Consider the following 16,570-nt stretch of genomic DNA (forward strand, 5'->3'; position numbering starts at 1 on the left):
TTGAGTGGTAATTCCGAGCAGAACAATGCAGCCCGACCGACTGCTCTCCAAGGCAGCAGGGTGGCTGTGCCACTCCACCAGCCTTTTTACCCAGGTTGGCAGCCACTCCACTCCCATCAAGTGCCCCCATCCCCACAGCTGGGGGGTCGAGGCCCACTCCAGTTTAGAGCAGTGATCAGCTGGCTTGGCAAGCCGGGTTGCTTTGGAAACCGCCCCATGGGGCTTCACAACCTCTGTTGTGTTACTCTCCCCTCCCCTTCCCTTTGCATAATTTTATTGCTATTTAATTAATTAAGGCAGCTGCAGTAGTGTGGGTCTGATTGCCTTAGAAAGCTCTTTGTCTGGCAGGTTTAAAGAGATTGGCTTCAAATGTGCTGCTGATAGGGTGCCCTTGAAGGGGGCCTTGGGGTATCCCAGACAAGACTCCATGGGGAATTTGAAGAGTCCTGCCAATATTCTGCCAGGGGATTCCAGCTCATACCCTATAGAGAAGGGTCTCAAGAGGATGACAGCTGATTGGGTCTCTGGAGGGGCTTTCCAGGCCATCCTGATCGGGGGATCTCGTCTTTGATTTGACACGTGTGCTGACAGGTCTAAACTTCTGGACGCTGCCAGACTGAATGGGCAAAGGGACAGAGCCGTGAGTTTGCATTGCCCAGGCCAGCATCCTGCCTTGGCCTGGGCTTTGCAATGAGTCCAGTGTGTCTTGCCGGCTGGGATCGCTCCCTCAAACTTGCGGTCAGCCCCTCGAGTGGGCTTGCTGATACTCCTTCTGAACTGAGCCCGTCTTCTCTCAGTGAGCCCATTCCTGCCCATCCATGTGTAAGGAGCCCACAGACCCTCATCCTAAAGAATGCTGAAGGAGCTGGTAATGGGGTGGCCTGTCTCTTTAAGGGTGGGAGGCCTGCAGCTGGTCAGCCCCATCAGTAGAACCAGCTGGGTAAGGAGGAGCTGCATCTATAAAGAGCAACGGGACCTTGCAGAGAGGTGAATGTACAGGGAGAAACAAGTAGAGGCTCCTGCAAAGGCAGGGGACAGTTAATGGGTGGGACTAGGCTACAGCCAGGAATCCTGTGTCTTTAGGGAAAAGGCTTTAGGCAGGGAAATTTACCTGGGAGGCCACAGTGGGATAGACTGGGAAGATGGACTTGGGGTAGAGTTGAGAACTTTATTTTGGGACTGATATGCAATGGTAATAAATCTAGCTCTGAGTAGAGAGGGTGCTGACCAAATAAGAGGAGTTGTGATAGTCTGAACTGAAGACAGGGGAAACTGAGGCAGGCTGCCTATAGAGGGACCTCAGGCCATGATGGGGTGCTACCCATTCACACCTTCAGCTCCCATCATCCTTGTGCACTACAATTCTCAGAAGGCTTTAGTTCTGAGTTGAACTGGTCCTGTACCAGCATTGGCAAGCCCAAGCATTACAAACAATCATGAGCCAGCCCGCAACAAACAAAAAACAAATGAGCAAATATAGGATTGGCTTAAAAATCATGAATATTTTTGGTAAAGTTTGGGTTCATTCTTGTCCCTTTCTGGGTCAAGGTCTCAAGCTTTTCTCCATTATCAGAAAAGCCAGACACTTACTTTAATTTTTAAATGCGAAGGGAGAGTCTCCCAGAAGTGAAAGACTCCAGGAGTTGGAGATTTAAAACACCAAAAAGTGTGAGAGTTGCTGACTCGCTATGGCCTGCTTGGGAAAACCCTTTGTGGCTGGATGGAAACCTTCCCAAATGGTGCGACGGCCACCTCGGAGCTGTTCACTGCATTGTGAGGGGACGGGACGGTGAGTAACAGCTGCGCACGCAGCATGGTGCTAATTGAGCTGTTATCTTTGCGTCAATCTCTAGTCAGCACTTTAATGCAGGCAGGATACATCTCCCAGTGTGGACTTTCCCCTGCCCCGTGCCAGCCTTTCCCGGAGCTGTTCGTGTGAGTCATCCTTTAGCCTGCAAGGTCTCTCGCTAGAGAGTCACCGAACCATTCCCTTTTGCTAGGTCTGAATGGATGGTGGACCTTTCACTTTGGATCTGAAGGAGCCCACTAAACCCCACCAGAGTCCTGAGGTCACAAGCCTTGTCTCTTTATTGAACTGGTGATAAGTTACAAAGAGGGAAAAAATAGAGAATTCTATGTACAGCATTTTCCAAGACAGCTGGACGAGGCGGGCGGGCAAAGCTTTTTGAGGGGGATGCTGGGGGAGATGTTCACCAGCAAGTGGAGGATGGGGTGGAGACAGCTCATTGCACAGTTGGTGGGATCTCTGTTGGGAGAGGCGGGGATAGGGGGTGATTCCTTTGTTGTGGAGGCCAGGGCTGGCTCTAGTGTTTTTGCCGCCCCAAGCAGGAGGGGGGGGGGGGGAAGATTCATTCTATGGCGGCAATTCGGCGGCAGGTCCTTCGCTCCGAGAGGGAGTGACGGCCCTGCCGCCAAATGGCCGGACATGCCATCTCCTCCTTCGTTGGCCGCCCTAGGCACCTGCTTGCTAGGCTGGTGCCTGGAGCCGGCCCTGGTGGAGGCAGAACTTCAGGAGATGCCAGGCCAGATCCTCTGTGGGTGTTTGACTTCAGTGGAGGGATACTAATGTTTCCTGGCTGGGATCAGGCCCCTAGACTCCTTTGCTCTCTGCTGTTGATCACCAGGATTTGGCAGCGGGGACTAGAGGCTGTTTGGATCATGGTGTTTCTAAAGTGGGAACCAGGGTCTCAGACACCCAGGACAGCACATGTTCAGTGCCGGGTGAACACAGCTGATTGCTAAGGAACAGTCTCGCTGTGCAGTTACTTGACCCTATGCTCCCACTCCAGACTCAGCCAGTTAGTTAGCACCCTGTAATCCCTTGTTCGGAGTCACCAGTCTCTCTGCTGGTTCGATGCCCGCAGCCCGGCTGGATGCTTCATGATGCACCTGCTCCACCATGGAGTACTTCTAAGAATGAAACAGCCCAGCCCTGCCTCCTCCGATCCCCCTAGCAGGAAAGCGTTTGAGCAAGGAAGGCCTGTCTCTCTCTCTCCCCTGGTTTGATCTATTAGGATAACTGGGGGAGGGGAGGGACTTTATTTAGGACTGTTAGTCTGGTTTCCCTCTCCCAACCCCAGGCTCCACCCATGAGGGAGGCACTGGATGCACTTCCAAGGGTGTAACTTCCCATCAAGGAGGAGACTGTGGGTGTCTCCATCCATCCATCACGTGGTTTTGTGCAGTCTGGGTAAGAGCCCTAGTAATGGACCCTTGGGAGGGCAGAACCTGGGAGCTTCCTCCAAGGAGAAAGCAGAGCCAGGAGTTACTCCATGGAACCACTGGGGGAAGGGGCAAAACATAGGAAGCTTTGACTGGTATCTCCATCCAATCACGACTGACTCCAACAGCTAATGAGTCCTTGGAACAAATGAGCCCATGCATTAGCTGCCAGAGCTGGAGTTCTGCCCCAGGGATAGGCCAGGAGCATTCCTGATTAGTCACCATCAGTTTCCCAGAGCTGTAGTTACTGTAGCAGCAAATAAGCCACAAGGCTAGCCCAATATATACCCGACCATGCCCCTTCCCAGAGTCACAAGAACCTGTGTGTGTGGAGGGGGGTGTCTCCCCTGTCCCGGCAGAGAAGAGGGACAGGCGCTGTGATATTCTGAGCATTTGCCTTGAATTCTCTTCAGGCCAGGCACCTTTCTGCTGGAGGGTAGCCCTCCAAACCTGACCCAGTCCATTGCCTGGTTCCCAGCAGGGCTCTGTGTGTGGAGGGGAGGCCAGGGCTCGGGGCTGAGTTTCCAGCTTGGTACAAGTCTACGTACTTGGAGATCATAAAAGCGCCGACTCCTGGGCAGAGTGTGACCGATTCCAGTTCTGTCCTTTCCAGCAGCCCCCAGCCATCCGGCGGCAGCATGGCATGGGCCTCGAGCTATGCTCAAACTGGCCTCTAGCCTCGCCCTGTCACCTGCCTGCCCACCCGGGGTGAGCGCGGCCAGCACTACGCTGTCAGGTGAGGGTGCCCTCCAACTCCAAGGGCTGGGGGGGATGGGAACTTCCCCTAAAAGTTACAGCACTAAAGCTAACGGGGGCAGAGCCAGCCCCTCCAGGAGTGGAGAAGTGGGGGAGCGAGGGGGGTGCAAGGCTGAGACAGCCCCCCCCATCGTCCAGAGGGGACGCACCAGGCACGGCAGGGCTCCAGGCTGCCCTCCCCCTCCTCCACGTTCTCTACCTCTCCGTCCACCCCCGCATATAGCTCGGGATGCCCCAGCATGGGGTGGCGCTGGCTCAGGTGCCTGCCTTGGAGTGGCGCTGTTGGTGTCCCACAAATTGGGGGGGGGGGTGGTATCCTGTGGTCTCCCCCTTCCTCTCTGGCCTGCCACCCACCCACCCATCAGCCTCAGTACGGGGAGAACTTCTGCCGTTCTGCTTTCTTGGCGCCGTTGGCTGTGGAGATCTTGGTCGTGTAGGTGGCGAGGCTGCCGTTGTGCCCCGTGGCCGAGGAAGGGGGCAGCGTCAGGAAGGGGACGGGCTTGAGGCCGAAGAAGTTGGACAGGGAGATGGCATAAGGGCCACCCAGCAAGGTGGGAGGGGGCGCGGCTACCGCTGTCAGCGTGGGGCCCGGCGATGGATTGAGGGACTGGGAGAAGGTCATGCTGAGGTCAACGGGGCTGGAGATGGGGGACGTCTGGGAGGTAGATTTGGCTGTCTCTAAACTGGAGGAACAAGGAGGGAGAGAGGCAGTGAGATGCACACAGAGTGGGGCTAGAAAGCAGGGTGGAGTAATACCCTCATGCATGTAACACCAACCCCCTGCAGTGGGGATTGAACCCTTCACCTCTGGCTAAACGAATGGGCTTCTGCCAACCCGAAAAACCAGGTCCCTGATCGTTCAGAGGCCATAGCTGACTCATAAACTCCTATACACCGGTTAGCCACTAGAGAGCGACAGAGAACCATGCCATGTAATGGTGGGTTACACACACACACACACAGCTACATGTGGAGTTTGCCAGATTGACTTAGGGATTTTAAACCGAGTTAGTTAAACCAGTGCCAAACTTTGTGCGGATGCTCTTACTGCAGTTTAATTTAAGCTGATTAGGAACTGATTTAAACTAAACCAAAATAAACTGCTTTTAAGCCAAACTAAGAGCATCCACAGAAGGGTTTGCACAAGCTTAACTAAACTAGTTTAATGAAACCAGTGCAAGCTTGTGTGGAGATGAAGCCATAGGCCCTTCTGTCCTGAAGGCTCCCAGAGCAGTTTGCATTACAGGGCTGTATCTGCACCAGAGGCTTTTTGCGAGATCTCTCACCAATGCAGACGCGGGGCGTGTAAGCGTAGACAGAGCACCAGTGTTTATACCTGATCCAAGCAGGTCTAGAGGGATCCCTCGCCTTCCCTGAAAGGCAGCCGCTGCACAAGCAGTGCTATGCAGCAGTCTGTGCCTAGGAGTCAGAGTGCAGAGCAGTTTCTGCAGCTGGCTCTGCAGGGGAAGTGTTTGGGAGGCAGAAGGGAATGCCCATGTTGTGATTTAGCCAGATGTGGGATCTTCCAAGCGTCAGGGCTCAGTTTCACATCTCTTCTGAAAGGCGGCAAGAACTGGGGTTGGTCAGAAAATTTCCATCAAAATACCTACCGGGGAGGCTGTGGTGCATCATGGGAGATGTAGTCTGGCCAGGGAGCCTGGCCTAGAGAGGCGAACGGGAGCATGAGGCATGTGAACTACAGCTCCCTTGAGACACCGCTGCACATTTGAGTCAGTGTGTGTGTGGGGGGGAACTCATTTTCATCCCGCTCTAAGACGGGCTGGAGAAAGGTTGGGATGAAAGAACTGCTGGGCCCTAAGGCTCAGGGTGCGTTGGTCTTTGACACTCCAGTCTTTGTGCATGTGACAAACACCCTTGACAGTCTGACTGGCAGACGCCCATTGTATAAGCAGGCAGAGCGTTGGGACACTGCATAGATTGTGGAAGAGGTGGCCACTCCCCGCCCCCCAGTCTCACTGAGATCCCAGTTCAAGGAGAAGGAGTGACACAGAAATTTGCTTCTGCTGCCCTGCAGACCAGGGTCTGGGCTGCTCCTTCCTCTGGCCCCCCCCAGTGGGGGTGCTGGTCCTTACCAGGCTGTGATGAGGTACTGGGCAAGAGTGATACTGACTGGGGTCCCCGTGATGGTCACATGGCGCTCGCTGGAGCCCTCGCTCTGGTTCCCGATTTTGATGTGCGCTCCAGACATCTGCCGGATCTCGCTGATCTTGCTGCCCTGGCGGCCAATGATGCAGCCAATCAGCTGGGGAGGAGCAGAGAGGGGTTAATTCGGGGGGGCTGGGGTGGAAGCAGCAGTGCTGGACAGAGTGGCACCAGGAGAAGGCGCTGGAGCGCCCTTCGATAGCATGACACAGGGGCTGCTCCGCTCAGCCATGTTGTTTGGAGTGTTTCAGGAGTAGGGGGAGTTGCTTTCTTAGCACCCCACCCACTCCCACCTGCCCAGCAGCTGTGCCTGCCCCTCCCCATCGCAGGGCAGTGCCCAGTGAGGCCCCACAGGGGTGGGCCTAATGAGGAGGTGGTAGGGTCTCCCCCAAACCCAAAACCGAGCACTGAATGCTGCTCCCCCAGCAGCTAGGCCCCAATGCCCCTGATCGTGGAATAGGTTGCCCCTTGACTGCCCAACCTTAACGTTCTGCATGGCTCCCATCCCCCACGTCCACTCTGCGCTGCCCCCATGGGTGTAGTTCCATGTTCTCACCAGCGTGGGTCAGCAGCAAGTCTTTGATGCTGCACTTTGTGTCTTTTTAAAAGGCCCGAGGCAGTGGCTGGGGTGTGATGACTTTAGGGGGTGGAGTGCAGAAAGGTCAACACTGCCCTCCCGTCCCGCTTCCTGCCAGCTGTAACAGAGGCAGCTCTGTGCTTTGCAGCCTGCGCTGGCGGCTGGAGAGCAGCCCTGGGGCACCGGTGCCTGGAATGAGGCCGCGAGGGTGGGTGTGGGTAGCTCTGGCGCATTCCTCTCTGCTGGTGACGTTCCCCCCCAGCCCCAGCTCTGCTCTCTGGGCTGCACTCCCGAAGAACAGGACCGTGGGCACAACTAAGGCTAGGCTGGCCAATGGAGAGGGAGCTCAGGGGGTGGGTAGCCCTTTTGCTGCTGCTGCTGCACCTTTGTGCCAGGGGGCGGGGCCTCTGTAGTGAGGGCTGAAGCCTGACTAGATGGGTGGGGTGGGGAGGCCCTGGTGTCCAAAGCTGGGACACTGGCTCTTTAAGTTGAGATTTGATCACGAGGGTAAGGCAACGCTGAGGCTTTGCCATGGTCCCTTCCTCACGGAGTCCATGCCTCGATCCAGGTATCTCTGCTGCACGGAGCAGGGGGAAGCTGGATCCGGGATTTGCCTCTGCCCCACTCCAATGCCGGGGTCCTGCAGCAGAGTCTGATTCCCATGCTCCTGATGTTCGGGGAGAGGGATTTTTGGGAGCTGGGGTGCGTTGAGGCCATTCCCCTCTGTGCTTTGCCCCCTCTGGCAGTAAAGGCTCCCTGCTGAGGCTCCAGGGCAGGCATTGCACTGGTGGGAATGGGAGGAGGCTCTCACAGGAGAGCAACGGCAACTTACGTCATTGGGCACCAGGAACTCCTGCGAGCTGCTCTGGGGGCTGGCGTCCAGGCCTGGCCAGAGAGGGAGAGAAAAGGCAGCATTGCTGGGGCTCTGCTAGTGATTCCTCTGCCTCCCTCCCTTCCATGCTCTGCTCCTGTTAAAAGCCACTGGGCTCCGGGCACAGGGAATATCTTTTCCTGGGGCTTGTCCATACCCAGCTGGGGGGTGGGGAGGGGACTGGCCAAACATCCCAGACACCCCTCTCTGCTGCACCCTGCCCGGAGGGTGCCGGCCACCCCAGCACCAGGGATTGGGGGGGTTAGGGAGAGTCTAGTGGAGTTGGAGGGTTTCCCCGCAGGGCTCTGGGCTGCTGGCTGGCCCCCTCTTCCCTCCAGCTGTCTTGGGAGCAGCAAGCTGTGGTCAGATGAGGGCAGCAGCCATGGACCCTCTCCCAGCACACCCAACCCCCGCCATCCTCCGGAGACACGGTCCCAGATCTCCCCCTGCTGGGAGTTGTTGAGCCACTGCAGGTCTGGGGCTTTGACAAACAGACTTTGTTTCATGACGTCTATTTGGTTCTGTAGAATTGGGCCCCTCTCCTTGCCTGGGCCTGGCATAGCCCGTGTTCATCAATGCCACCCCCAGGGGTGGGCAGAGCGGATGCCCCTGCTCGCCCACCGAGGATTTTGATGATGTGCGTGACCTCCATGAGCAGATCACCTGCTGGGGAGGCAGGGTGGGGTGGGGCTGGTTTTCTTACCTGGGACCAGGGATGGTGCCTGGCCCAGAGAGGTGAAGGCAACGGGATGCCCAGAGAGTTGCTGCAATTTCGTCACCTGCTCCCAGGGAAGAAATTAGGGAAATAAATGCAAGAGCTACGTCTAAAGAGTAGTCGGGTCACCCACCATCCAGCCCTTCGGCTGCCAGCCAGTTGGAACCACAATGGGTGGGTGGGACAGCAGAACCCCCCCGGGACAGGGGCTTTTCATAGTAACAGCAGCCACCAGCCCTGTGTGACCATGGCCATAGCCCACCTCGTGTTCAGAGCTGCACGAGGTTCCACCGGCCAGCTCTGCCATGCCTATGCGGGCTGGCCCTGAGCTGCAGGCCTACGGAGACGTGCGCCCAGTGGTGGACGGGCCTAGTACAGCTGGCAGCAGAAGCAGTAGGCCCCTGGCTCGTGGCAGGTGGAGTTGGCTGCAGGGAGAGGAGGACACGGACGTCGCCCTGCAGGGTGGCTCTGGGAGCGAGCGGCTCCCATGCTATGTCTGCTGCGTGGACCTGACCTGGGGGAGGAAATGATGGGGGAGGAAATGATGGGGGAGGGCCACGCGTGGAGATTTGACATGGAAACATGCCCCAGAGATGAGAGCTGTGCAGGGAAGACAAGGGAGATGGGAGAGATGGAGGGACACACAAAGGGCCAAACTTGCCCCTGGGACCAGCACACCAGGGCTGGATTTGGTGCACTGATGGCCAGGGGCGGGGTGGGGGGGCTTGCATCTCCCAGGTTCTATTTCCTCCCTGACAAGGGTGTGGTGCATCCACGTTCAGCAGGGCATTGCAAAGGCTGGCTCTTGCCACCTGCTCTCCTGCCGTGCAATAGGACAATGCTGCAGCTCAGTTCAAGGGCATATGGGAGGAGACGGGTCCCTTGGGATCTCCTGGCACTGCGGAACTGAGATTGAGCCCCGCCGTGCCGAGGAGGCAAAGCCGGACTCACCTCGGCTTGAGGCCCCCCGCTGTACTGGCCCTGCATGGAAAAGCCCTGGGGACGAAGGAAAGTGGAGGAACATCAGCGAGGCAGCTGGCCAGGATGGGAGCACCAGGGGTTGTTCTGTGGCCGCTAACAGTGTGGTATGAGAACATTCCCCCTCCTCCAGCCCCCAAACTGGGGTGTTCCTTGCTAGCCAGCCCCAGCCCCGTTTAAAGGCTGGTGAGATCAGGAGCCCCCTGGTAACTAATGCTGCAGAGGGCTCACAAGGAGAGATGTCTGAGAAGGGCAGAGCATCAGGTAACGTGTTGCCTCCTTAATAATAAACAGGAAGAGAGGAAGGGGGTTGCCTGGGTGTGGGGGGATCTCCTTGGTGCAGAGCTGAGGGAATCCCGGGTGTTTTTGCTTGGGAAGTTCCTCCCACCCTCCCTTCCAGCTGCCCCCTTACCTGGCTGGCCGAGAGGAAAGCTGTCCCCAGGGAGAGGGAGGGATGGTAGGGAATGGTGGCCCCTTTTGGTGGTGACTGAGGAGGGGAAAGCAGAGGAGAAATCAACACATTCTTCCAGGGAGACCAACTCCCTTTCCCGACCCTATGCCCAGCCGGGCAGCTGGTACATGCCGTAGCCATGCCCGCTGCGGGGGCCCTGCCCTTGGGCTGGGAAATGGCCAGTGGCACTGAAGTCGGTGGAAGGCAAGAGGCTGGCTGGCTTGTGCGTTGGTGCAGTGTGGTGTGTGCCCACGGCCTTGTGTTCAGTGGCTGCTAGGGCCACATCGCCTCATGGCATCAGGGTGGTAACTGGGGAGAGAGAGACTACAAAGCAGGGGGACCAGCCTTTCAAGGGACAGTTCCAGCGGGGGCTGGGCTGTCGCATCTCCCCCAGCCTCGGCTGGCAGGACATTAAAACCACCCCAGAACGTCTTGGCTCTGACCCAGCCTTGCCCTGGCAGACGGTAGACATGGGTGCAGTGGGGGGTGGCATTGCTGGGAGGTGGCAAAGTGAAGATATTGCACAGCAACTACCACGACATCCTCCCAGAGGGCAAACACAGCAACGGCTCCAGCCCCAAAGCACAGGGAAGGAGACTGCCAGGAAACCAGCCCCCTGAAGCCTGCCTTCCACTCTCCAGCATAGATAGGGGCACAGGGCCAAGTCCGTGTGTCTAGTCCCCCCCCGAGCCCAATGCGGGTACCTCCAGGATGACTGCGCAGATCTGCCGCACACATTGGATGATGGCGTCTGGCACGCCCGAGACCGTGACCGCCCGCTCCGTGGAATTGGGCAGCAGGTCTCCTGCCACCTGGACCTGTGCTCCTGTGGTCTGCAAGGAGAGATGCTCCCTTGGCAATGGCTGTGTGCGCTAAGCGGCTGCCCACGTTCCCCGGAACAACGTGGGATGGGCAGCTAATGCTGGTACCGCTTGGGTGGAGGGCTCCCCCCACTCTGCACACCCATGCACTGGAATCAGGAAGGCAGCCACATGGCCAGTGCGGGCTACACCTTTTGCATGGCCACCGAAGGCATCTCACCACTGAGTTTGCTGCCTCCAACCTCCTTGCACTGGCATAACCTGCCCCTCCTCCACTGCTGGGGCATTCCCATGCTCGCCCCAACTGACCAGCAACACCCCGCTGGCTCTAACAGCTCAACCAGGGTGCTTAGCAAGAGGGTTTGTTTGGGGCTGAGGCGGTGGCAGGGTAATAGGGTGACCAGATGTCCTAATTTTATAGGGACAATCCCAATTTTGGGGTCTTTTTCTTATACAGGTTCCTATTACCCCCCCCACCCCATCCCGATTTTTCACATTTGCTGTCTGGTCACCCTACAGGGTAATGCTGTCTCCCGCAGCAGCACCCCCATCAGGGACAGTGCTTTCCCTGCCCCTGTTCTGTGATGCATCACAGGCGCATCTACCTCAGTCCAAGGACTGGAGATTTCATGGGGCTTCCCCACAAATGGGTCTGCTTCAGATTTTTAAAGAGCCAATAGCTAGCGTGACAGCTGGGAATTGAATCAAGAGCTGAGGGTAAGTCTACAAGGGAGCTGGAGGGGCAATTGCTGGCTTGAGCAGGCTCGCCCGTGCGAGCAAGGGGCTAGCTACCCTGAATAGGATCCGGTCTGAAACCTCCAGCGCCAGTGTGGATGTACCCTAAAAGCGTGAGTGACTACAGTGAGTGGTAGAGCCCCAATTCCCTAGCTAGGCCTGGAACAAACTCTCATCCTCTGTGGCTTGGTCACAGCAGGCGGGAGCTATCACCCAAACTGCCCCGCGGGTTACACAGCATGTCTAGGACAGACATTCAGGCTTTCTCTTTAAAGGAAGGGGCTCGGGGATCATTTCACAGACTCTGTTGTGTACTGAACTAGGAACCCAAACACAGCAGCTGGACACACTGGCATGAGAAACAGGAAGCGAAACTGACCAGTCTGGTTCCATCCCTCCAGGGAAGAGATGTGCAGAAAGTAAACAAACAGCCTCTCTGGGGAGAAGCAAACAGGTTTTGCAAAGTGCCCCCAGCCCTTACCTCACGGATCTCCTTGATTTTGGCGCCAGCTTTGCCAATGAGAGAACCGCACTGGCTGGCCGGGATGACCAGCCGCAGTGTCACCGGCGGTTTGGACACAGCTCCTCCGTTGGTGGCTCCTGTCCCCAGGTCCTGAAATGAGAGAGGTACAGCATGGGAATAGAATGAATATCACCATCCTGGAGCCAAAGGCCACAGCATGGTGCTCTCAGTGGAGTCTGTTCAGGGTCAGCGCAGAGCGAGGGTGTCCCTGTTCCCCCTCCCAGAGCAATGAGGTCCTACTGCTCCTCAGGGACTATCTTCAGTGTTCAGGTTGGATCTGTGTAAATACAAGCCCAGGTGAATGGCTGGCTCTGTAAAGATCAATTCCCCATACAATCAGCCTAAGTAACAGATCCCCAAGGGACCAGAATCTGACCCCTCTGGAGAGCAGAGATGCTCAGGGTTGAGGAGGAGCCATGGATTTCAGTTTAAAAGGGCTTGCATGTTCTGTTGTACCTCTGGGGGGCCCTCCAAATCACCCCCCTTCTTGGCCCTTCATTCTCAGTGGGCTGATGTGGTGCAGGGTGAATACAGCGTGGCATCGGGCAGGTACTATACCTCCTCCAGTTTGAAGGCGATCATGGAGACGGCTCTGAAGACAGCATCCGTAGATCCTGTGATGGTGGTGATCCGCTCGGGACAAGATCCCTCAGAGATGGTGATCCGGGCGCTGCTCTGAGAAAGCAAACCAGACAGCAGGGTGAGAACTCTTCATAGGGCTATCTGGCCAAGTCTCTAATCATTTCCGTCTCTGCCAGCCCTCTATTTCTGCTGCATCCTGGTTGAGATGGGGTGACACAGATTGAACACCGTGTTCTAGTTAAGGGCTTTCCTTTGAGTTGTACAATAATTTCCCTATTATCCGCCAGCCCGTTCCTTAGGCACCCCTGTTGCACATTGAGTGGATGTTTTCACTGAGCCATCCAGGTCTTTTTCCTGACAGTTTATTTAGAAGCTTTCCACATGTTTGGACTGGAAGCATCTTTTTGATCTGTGTTTGTACAGCGCCTGGCACAATGAGGTCCCCATCCATGAGGCACTACCTGGGTGCTGGAGCTCCTAGGCATTGCCACAATAATAATAATAATAATTAATTCATCATAATTTCACTGCAAATGCAAAGTAATGTAAATTGGAGGGATTAATCTGAAATATCCATTAATTGAGTATTGGCAATCATGTTGCCTTGTTTCCCTTGTGTGGTTAGGTCTCAAGTTCCTCAGTCTTTTCCAGTCGTAATCTAAATAATTTGGTGTCATCTGCAAACTTTGCTCACCCCCCCCCTTTCCAGATCATTGATAAATATAATAATCAACACAGATCCTAGTGAAGAACCATGGGGCCCCCTGCTGTTAATGTCTTGCCAAGATGAATGTTGGCTGATTATTCTTACTCTGTTCTCTCTGTCAAGTTCTGATCCATGACAATATTTTATCTCTCACACAAACCCCTGTTTGTTTCCTTAATAGCCTCTTGTGAAGACCTTGGTCAAAGGCCATTTGAAAGTCCAAATAAACTATATCAACCAGTTCTCCTTTATTCATATGACCTGCTCAAACAATACCAGTAGATTAAAGAGGTGTCTTTGGTTACATTCAGCATAGCATGATCATGGAGGTGCTTTAAATTATATTTCTGTTTCACATTTCAGCCAATTTACCTGGTACCAAAGCAAAGCTCCCTGCTCTGATTCCCAGAATCCCAGCTGTACCTCTGGTATAATAGATTTTAATGAAAACTTGCATATATTTGCTAGCTGCTCAGCAACTTCATTCTTAAATCCCATCAGAACTCTTGGGTATCTACCATCTGGGCAAGGTGACTTGCTGCTCTTTGATGTATCCATCTGTTCCAGCATCAATTCTTTAGACACCTCAGTCACTGATAGTACCTTACCTTTCTCACCAGAAACGAGTAGGCCCATGGAAGGTATTTCCTCAGCATCCTTTGTGATGAAGACTGATGCAAAGAAATCATTTAGTTTCTCTGCAATCTTCTCATCATCCTTAATTGCTCCCTTTGCCCGTGGTGGTCCAGCAACCCACTGAGGGTTTTTTGCAGGCTTCCTGCTTCTGATGTATTTCATACATTTCTTGTTATTTATTGCTAAGACTGTGGCTATTTGCTCTTTCCTCTTAGTTCCTTTATTTTTATTTCCCTAACTTGTCAAGGTGCAATATATTCTTGCCCCTTCATCTGACACCAGTGTCCTGTTCTGACATCAGTGACGCCCTTGTGCTACTGAGCAGTAGCAGAAATCTGGGGCCTTGCCGGTCAGCTTCTAGTGGAGAATTCAGTGATGTGGAGTCTGGGTATACTCTAAGTGTAACTTGCTTTATTTACACCAGTCCTGAAATGGGATGGTCAAACAGCATGCAGGTAAATCTCTGCTTCCAATAATTTTATCCCAACACCAGTGCCAGGTTCCAGGGAGCAACTCTGCCTTGAGAATTGACTCCAGTCAGAGCCCAAGGCAGAGCACATACTCATCTGCCATTCATGCAGTGTCCTCGCTCCCAAAGCTGCCTCTGCACACAACCTTTCAAAACCAGCCCATCTCCCTAAGAGTCAAAACTTGCTCGCGAGCTAAGGAAGAGAACCTGAAAGGCTATGTATAACGGCACCACCTGGTGGTATCATCCTTAACTATATATTTGAGGCTCCGCCCCCTCGCTTTCCCTGAGTCGCCTGGGGCTGAGTGCTCTCATGCTAGGCAGCAGGCTCACCTCTGGGAGTGTGTGTTGTGTATATGTGGAGGGGAAGGCATCTTCCAGCCACTTCTGTAGTTGATTAAGCCCGGGCATAGGCACCATTGGGCTTGCCAGGTATTTGGGCCTCAGGGCTGATGTGGGATGGGGGTTATAAGAGGAGGAGGAGGGAGGTTTGAAGCGTATTCATGAGCCAGAGCCAGCTTTGGTCAGTTGCACAGGACATAGCCTGGCCCCGTGAGAGATCCCAGGAGTGCGAGAGGCGCCACCACCCCCCACCACTTACTTGTTCCCGTATCCTCTTAACGGTCTCGCCTTTCTGTGGGAATAAGAACAGGGAGGGTGGTTAGATTCCCACAGCTTCCACGAGACCCCGAAGAAACGCCCCGGCTGTGGGGAACATCTGCCTCTTACCCAGGGCCGGCTCCAGGCACCAGCTTACCAAGCAGATGCTTGGGGCGGCCACTTCGGAGAGGGGCGGCACGTCCAGCTGTTCGGCGGCAATTCGGTGGACGGTTCCTCACTCCTGCTCGGAGCGAAGGACCTCCCGCCGAATTGCCGCTGCAGATCGCGATTGCGTCTTTTTTGTTTGTTTGTTTGGCTGCTTGGGGCGGCCAAAACCCTGGAGCCGGCCCTGCTCTTACCTTGCCGATGATGCTGCCAACCTCCTGCGGAAACACAAAGAGAGAAGAGCAGCCCAGTTAGGAGGAGATTCCTGAGCACACAGGGGACCCGCCCGATCCACCCTAGGGAGTAGGCGTGCCCCAGAGCGGCAGCATGGCTTGTTCTGGAACTGCAGGTGGAGGGACACCCTGGACTCTCATTGCCATTGGCAGGCATTGCTGCAAGCAAACCCGAAGGTCGCTGGGACAGACGTTAGCACCAGGGCAAAATGCCCGTCTCTTGTTTTCAGCTGGTTCCCAGTGTGCGTTTGCTGACACTTTGGCTGCGGAGTATTTCGCTGCTGGGCTGATGCCCACCTGGGCTTTGTCCCAGGCCCTACAGCGTTTCTCAAATGCGGCCACCAGGGGCTTTCATGTGGCCACCACAGCCTCCTGGGCAGTGATGGCTTGCTGAGAAAAGTGATATTAACAAACATGCAAGTATCACTTTTCCCAGCTAGCTATTAAGTGTGCTATGAAAACTAAGTGATATTAACCAACATACAAATATCACTTTTCACAGTACTATTTTTACTATTAAGACTACCAAAAAAACAAATAAAAAACCCTACATAAATAAATGACAATGATTTGGACATGTAAGTGTGCATATTTATATGTTTTTCCTAAAGTTAATGAAGTATTTTAGGAAAAAGTATCAGCGGGGCCACCAGCAAGAGTTGGTTGTTGAACCAAAAAATGTGTTGTGAGAACTCCTACCCTAGCACAATGATCTCAATCGCATGCAGTTCTCTGGGCGAGTTGAGGGGCCCGTGCTACACCAGTCCCTAAGAGGATGTGTCCTGGGTGGAAGGGCAAAGGAAGGAAGGGTGGATTTTTGTGGTTCTCTCAGAAGATCCATACAAGCATCAGCAGGGGAACAGAAAACTCTCATGTGTTTTAAAAATGAATTGAAAACAGAAAATTCAAGACATGCTATTGAAAACATTAACTTTTTAAAAAAGGAATCTAAAAAAACAAGTTGACAGTGTCCCTTGAACTTAGATTTAAAAAAAAAACAAAAAAAACCCTAGCTGAATTTAACTATCTAGCTCTCTGTCCGTCTGCATCATTTAGGTAGGTAGATGGTGGTTGAAGCCCAGATTTTGGTGCACTTGTAATGGCTCCATGTTACACAGCCATGTGCAAAAATAGTAATTTCCCCTCTCAGAAGTTCCCAGCAAATCCTCGCTTCTTTCCCTGGGCAACTGCCTTGCCTTGAGTTTTGCTTTTTTCCAAAGCCTGATAAAATGAATCCTTTCTTGAACTGAAACTTGACGTTTCTACAATTTTGCTACAAAACATGATCTCGGACTGACATTCCGATGAATGTTTCATGGTTCTGCTCTAAAATGGACCTCTGCTGG

The 16,570-nt window shown here is 54.3% G+C and overlaps 1 protein-coding gene across 2 annotated transcripts in view; it reads right to left on the reverse strand.

Annotated features, from left to right (window-relative positions):
• Positions 1-2,070: 2,070 nt before the first annotated feature.
• The window catches only part of PCBP4 (poly(rC) binding protein 4), a 33,630-nt gene continuing 19,130 nt past the window's right edge, over positions 2,071-16,570 (reverse strand). Inside the window, exons 3-13 of one of the 2 annotated variants that reach the window (XM_005285266.5) lie at positions 15,186-15,209; positions 14,828-14,860; positions 12,392-12,508; positions 11,792-11,923; positions 10,459-10,587; positions 9,716-9,790; positions 9,277-9,321; positions 8,314-8,389; positions 7,572-7,624; positions 6,093-6,262; positions 2,071-4,682 (exon numbers count right to left, since the gene is read on the reverse strand). In XM_005285266.5, the coding sequence (XP_005285323.2) occupies positions 4,367-4,682; positions 6,093-6,262; positions 7,572-7,624; positions 8,314-8,389; positions 9,277-9,321; positions 9,716-9,790; positions 10,459-10,587; positions 11,792-11,923; positions 12,392-12,508; positions 14,828-14,860; positions 15,186-15,209 (1,170 nt within the window). In that variant the 3' untranslated portion in view covers positions 2,071-4,366. The remainder of the gene's footprint in view (positions 4,683-6,092; positions 6,263-7,571; positions 7,625-8,313; positions 8,390-9,276; positions 9,322-9,715; positions 9,791-10,458; positions 10,588-11,791; positions 11,924-12,391; positions 12,509-14,827; positions 14,861-15,185; positions 15,210-16,570) is intronic. The other variant, XM_005285267.5, reaches the window with a different exon arrangement.

This window comes from Chrysemys picta, chromosome 7 (assembly GCF_011386835.1).
Source record: "Chrysemys picta bellii isolate R12L10 chromosome 7, ASM1138683v2, whole genome shotgun sequence".
NCBI lineage: Eukaryota > Metazoa > Chordata > Testudines > Emydidae > Chrysemys > Chrysemys picta.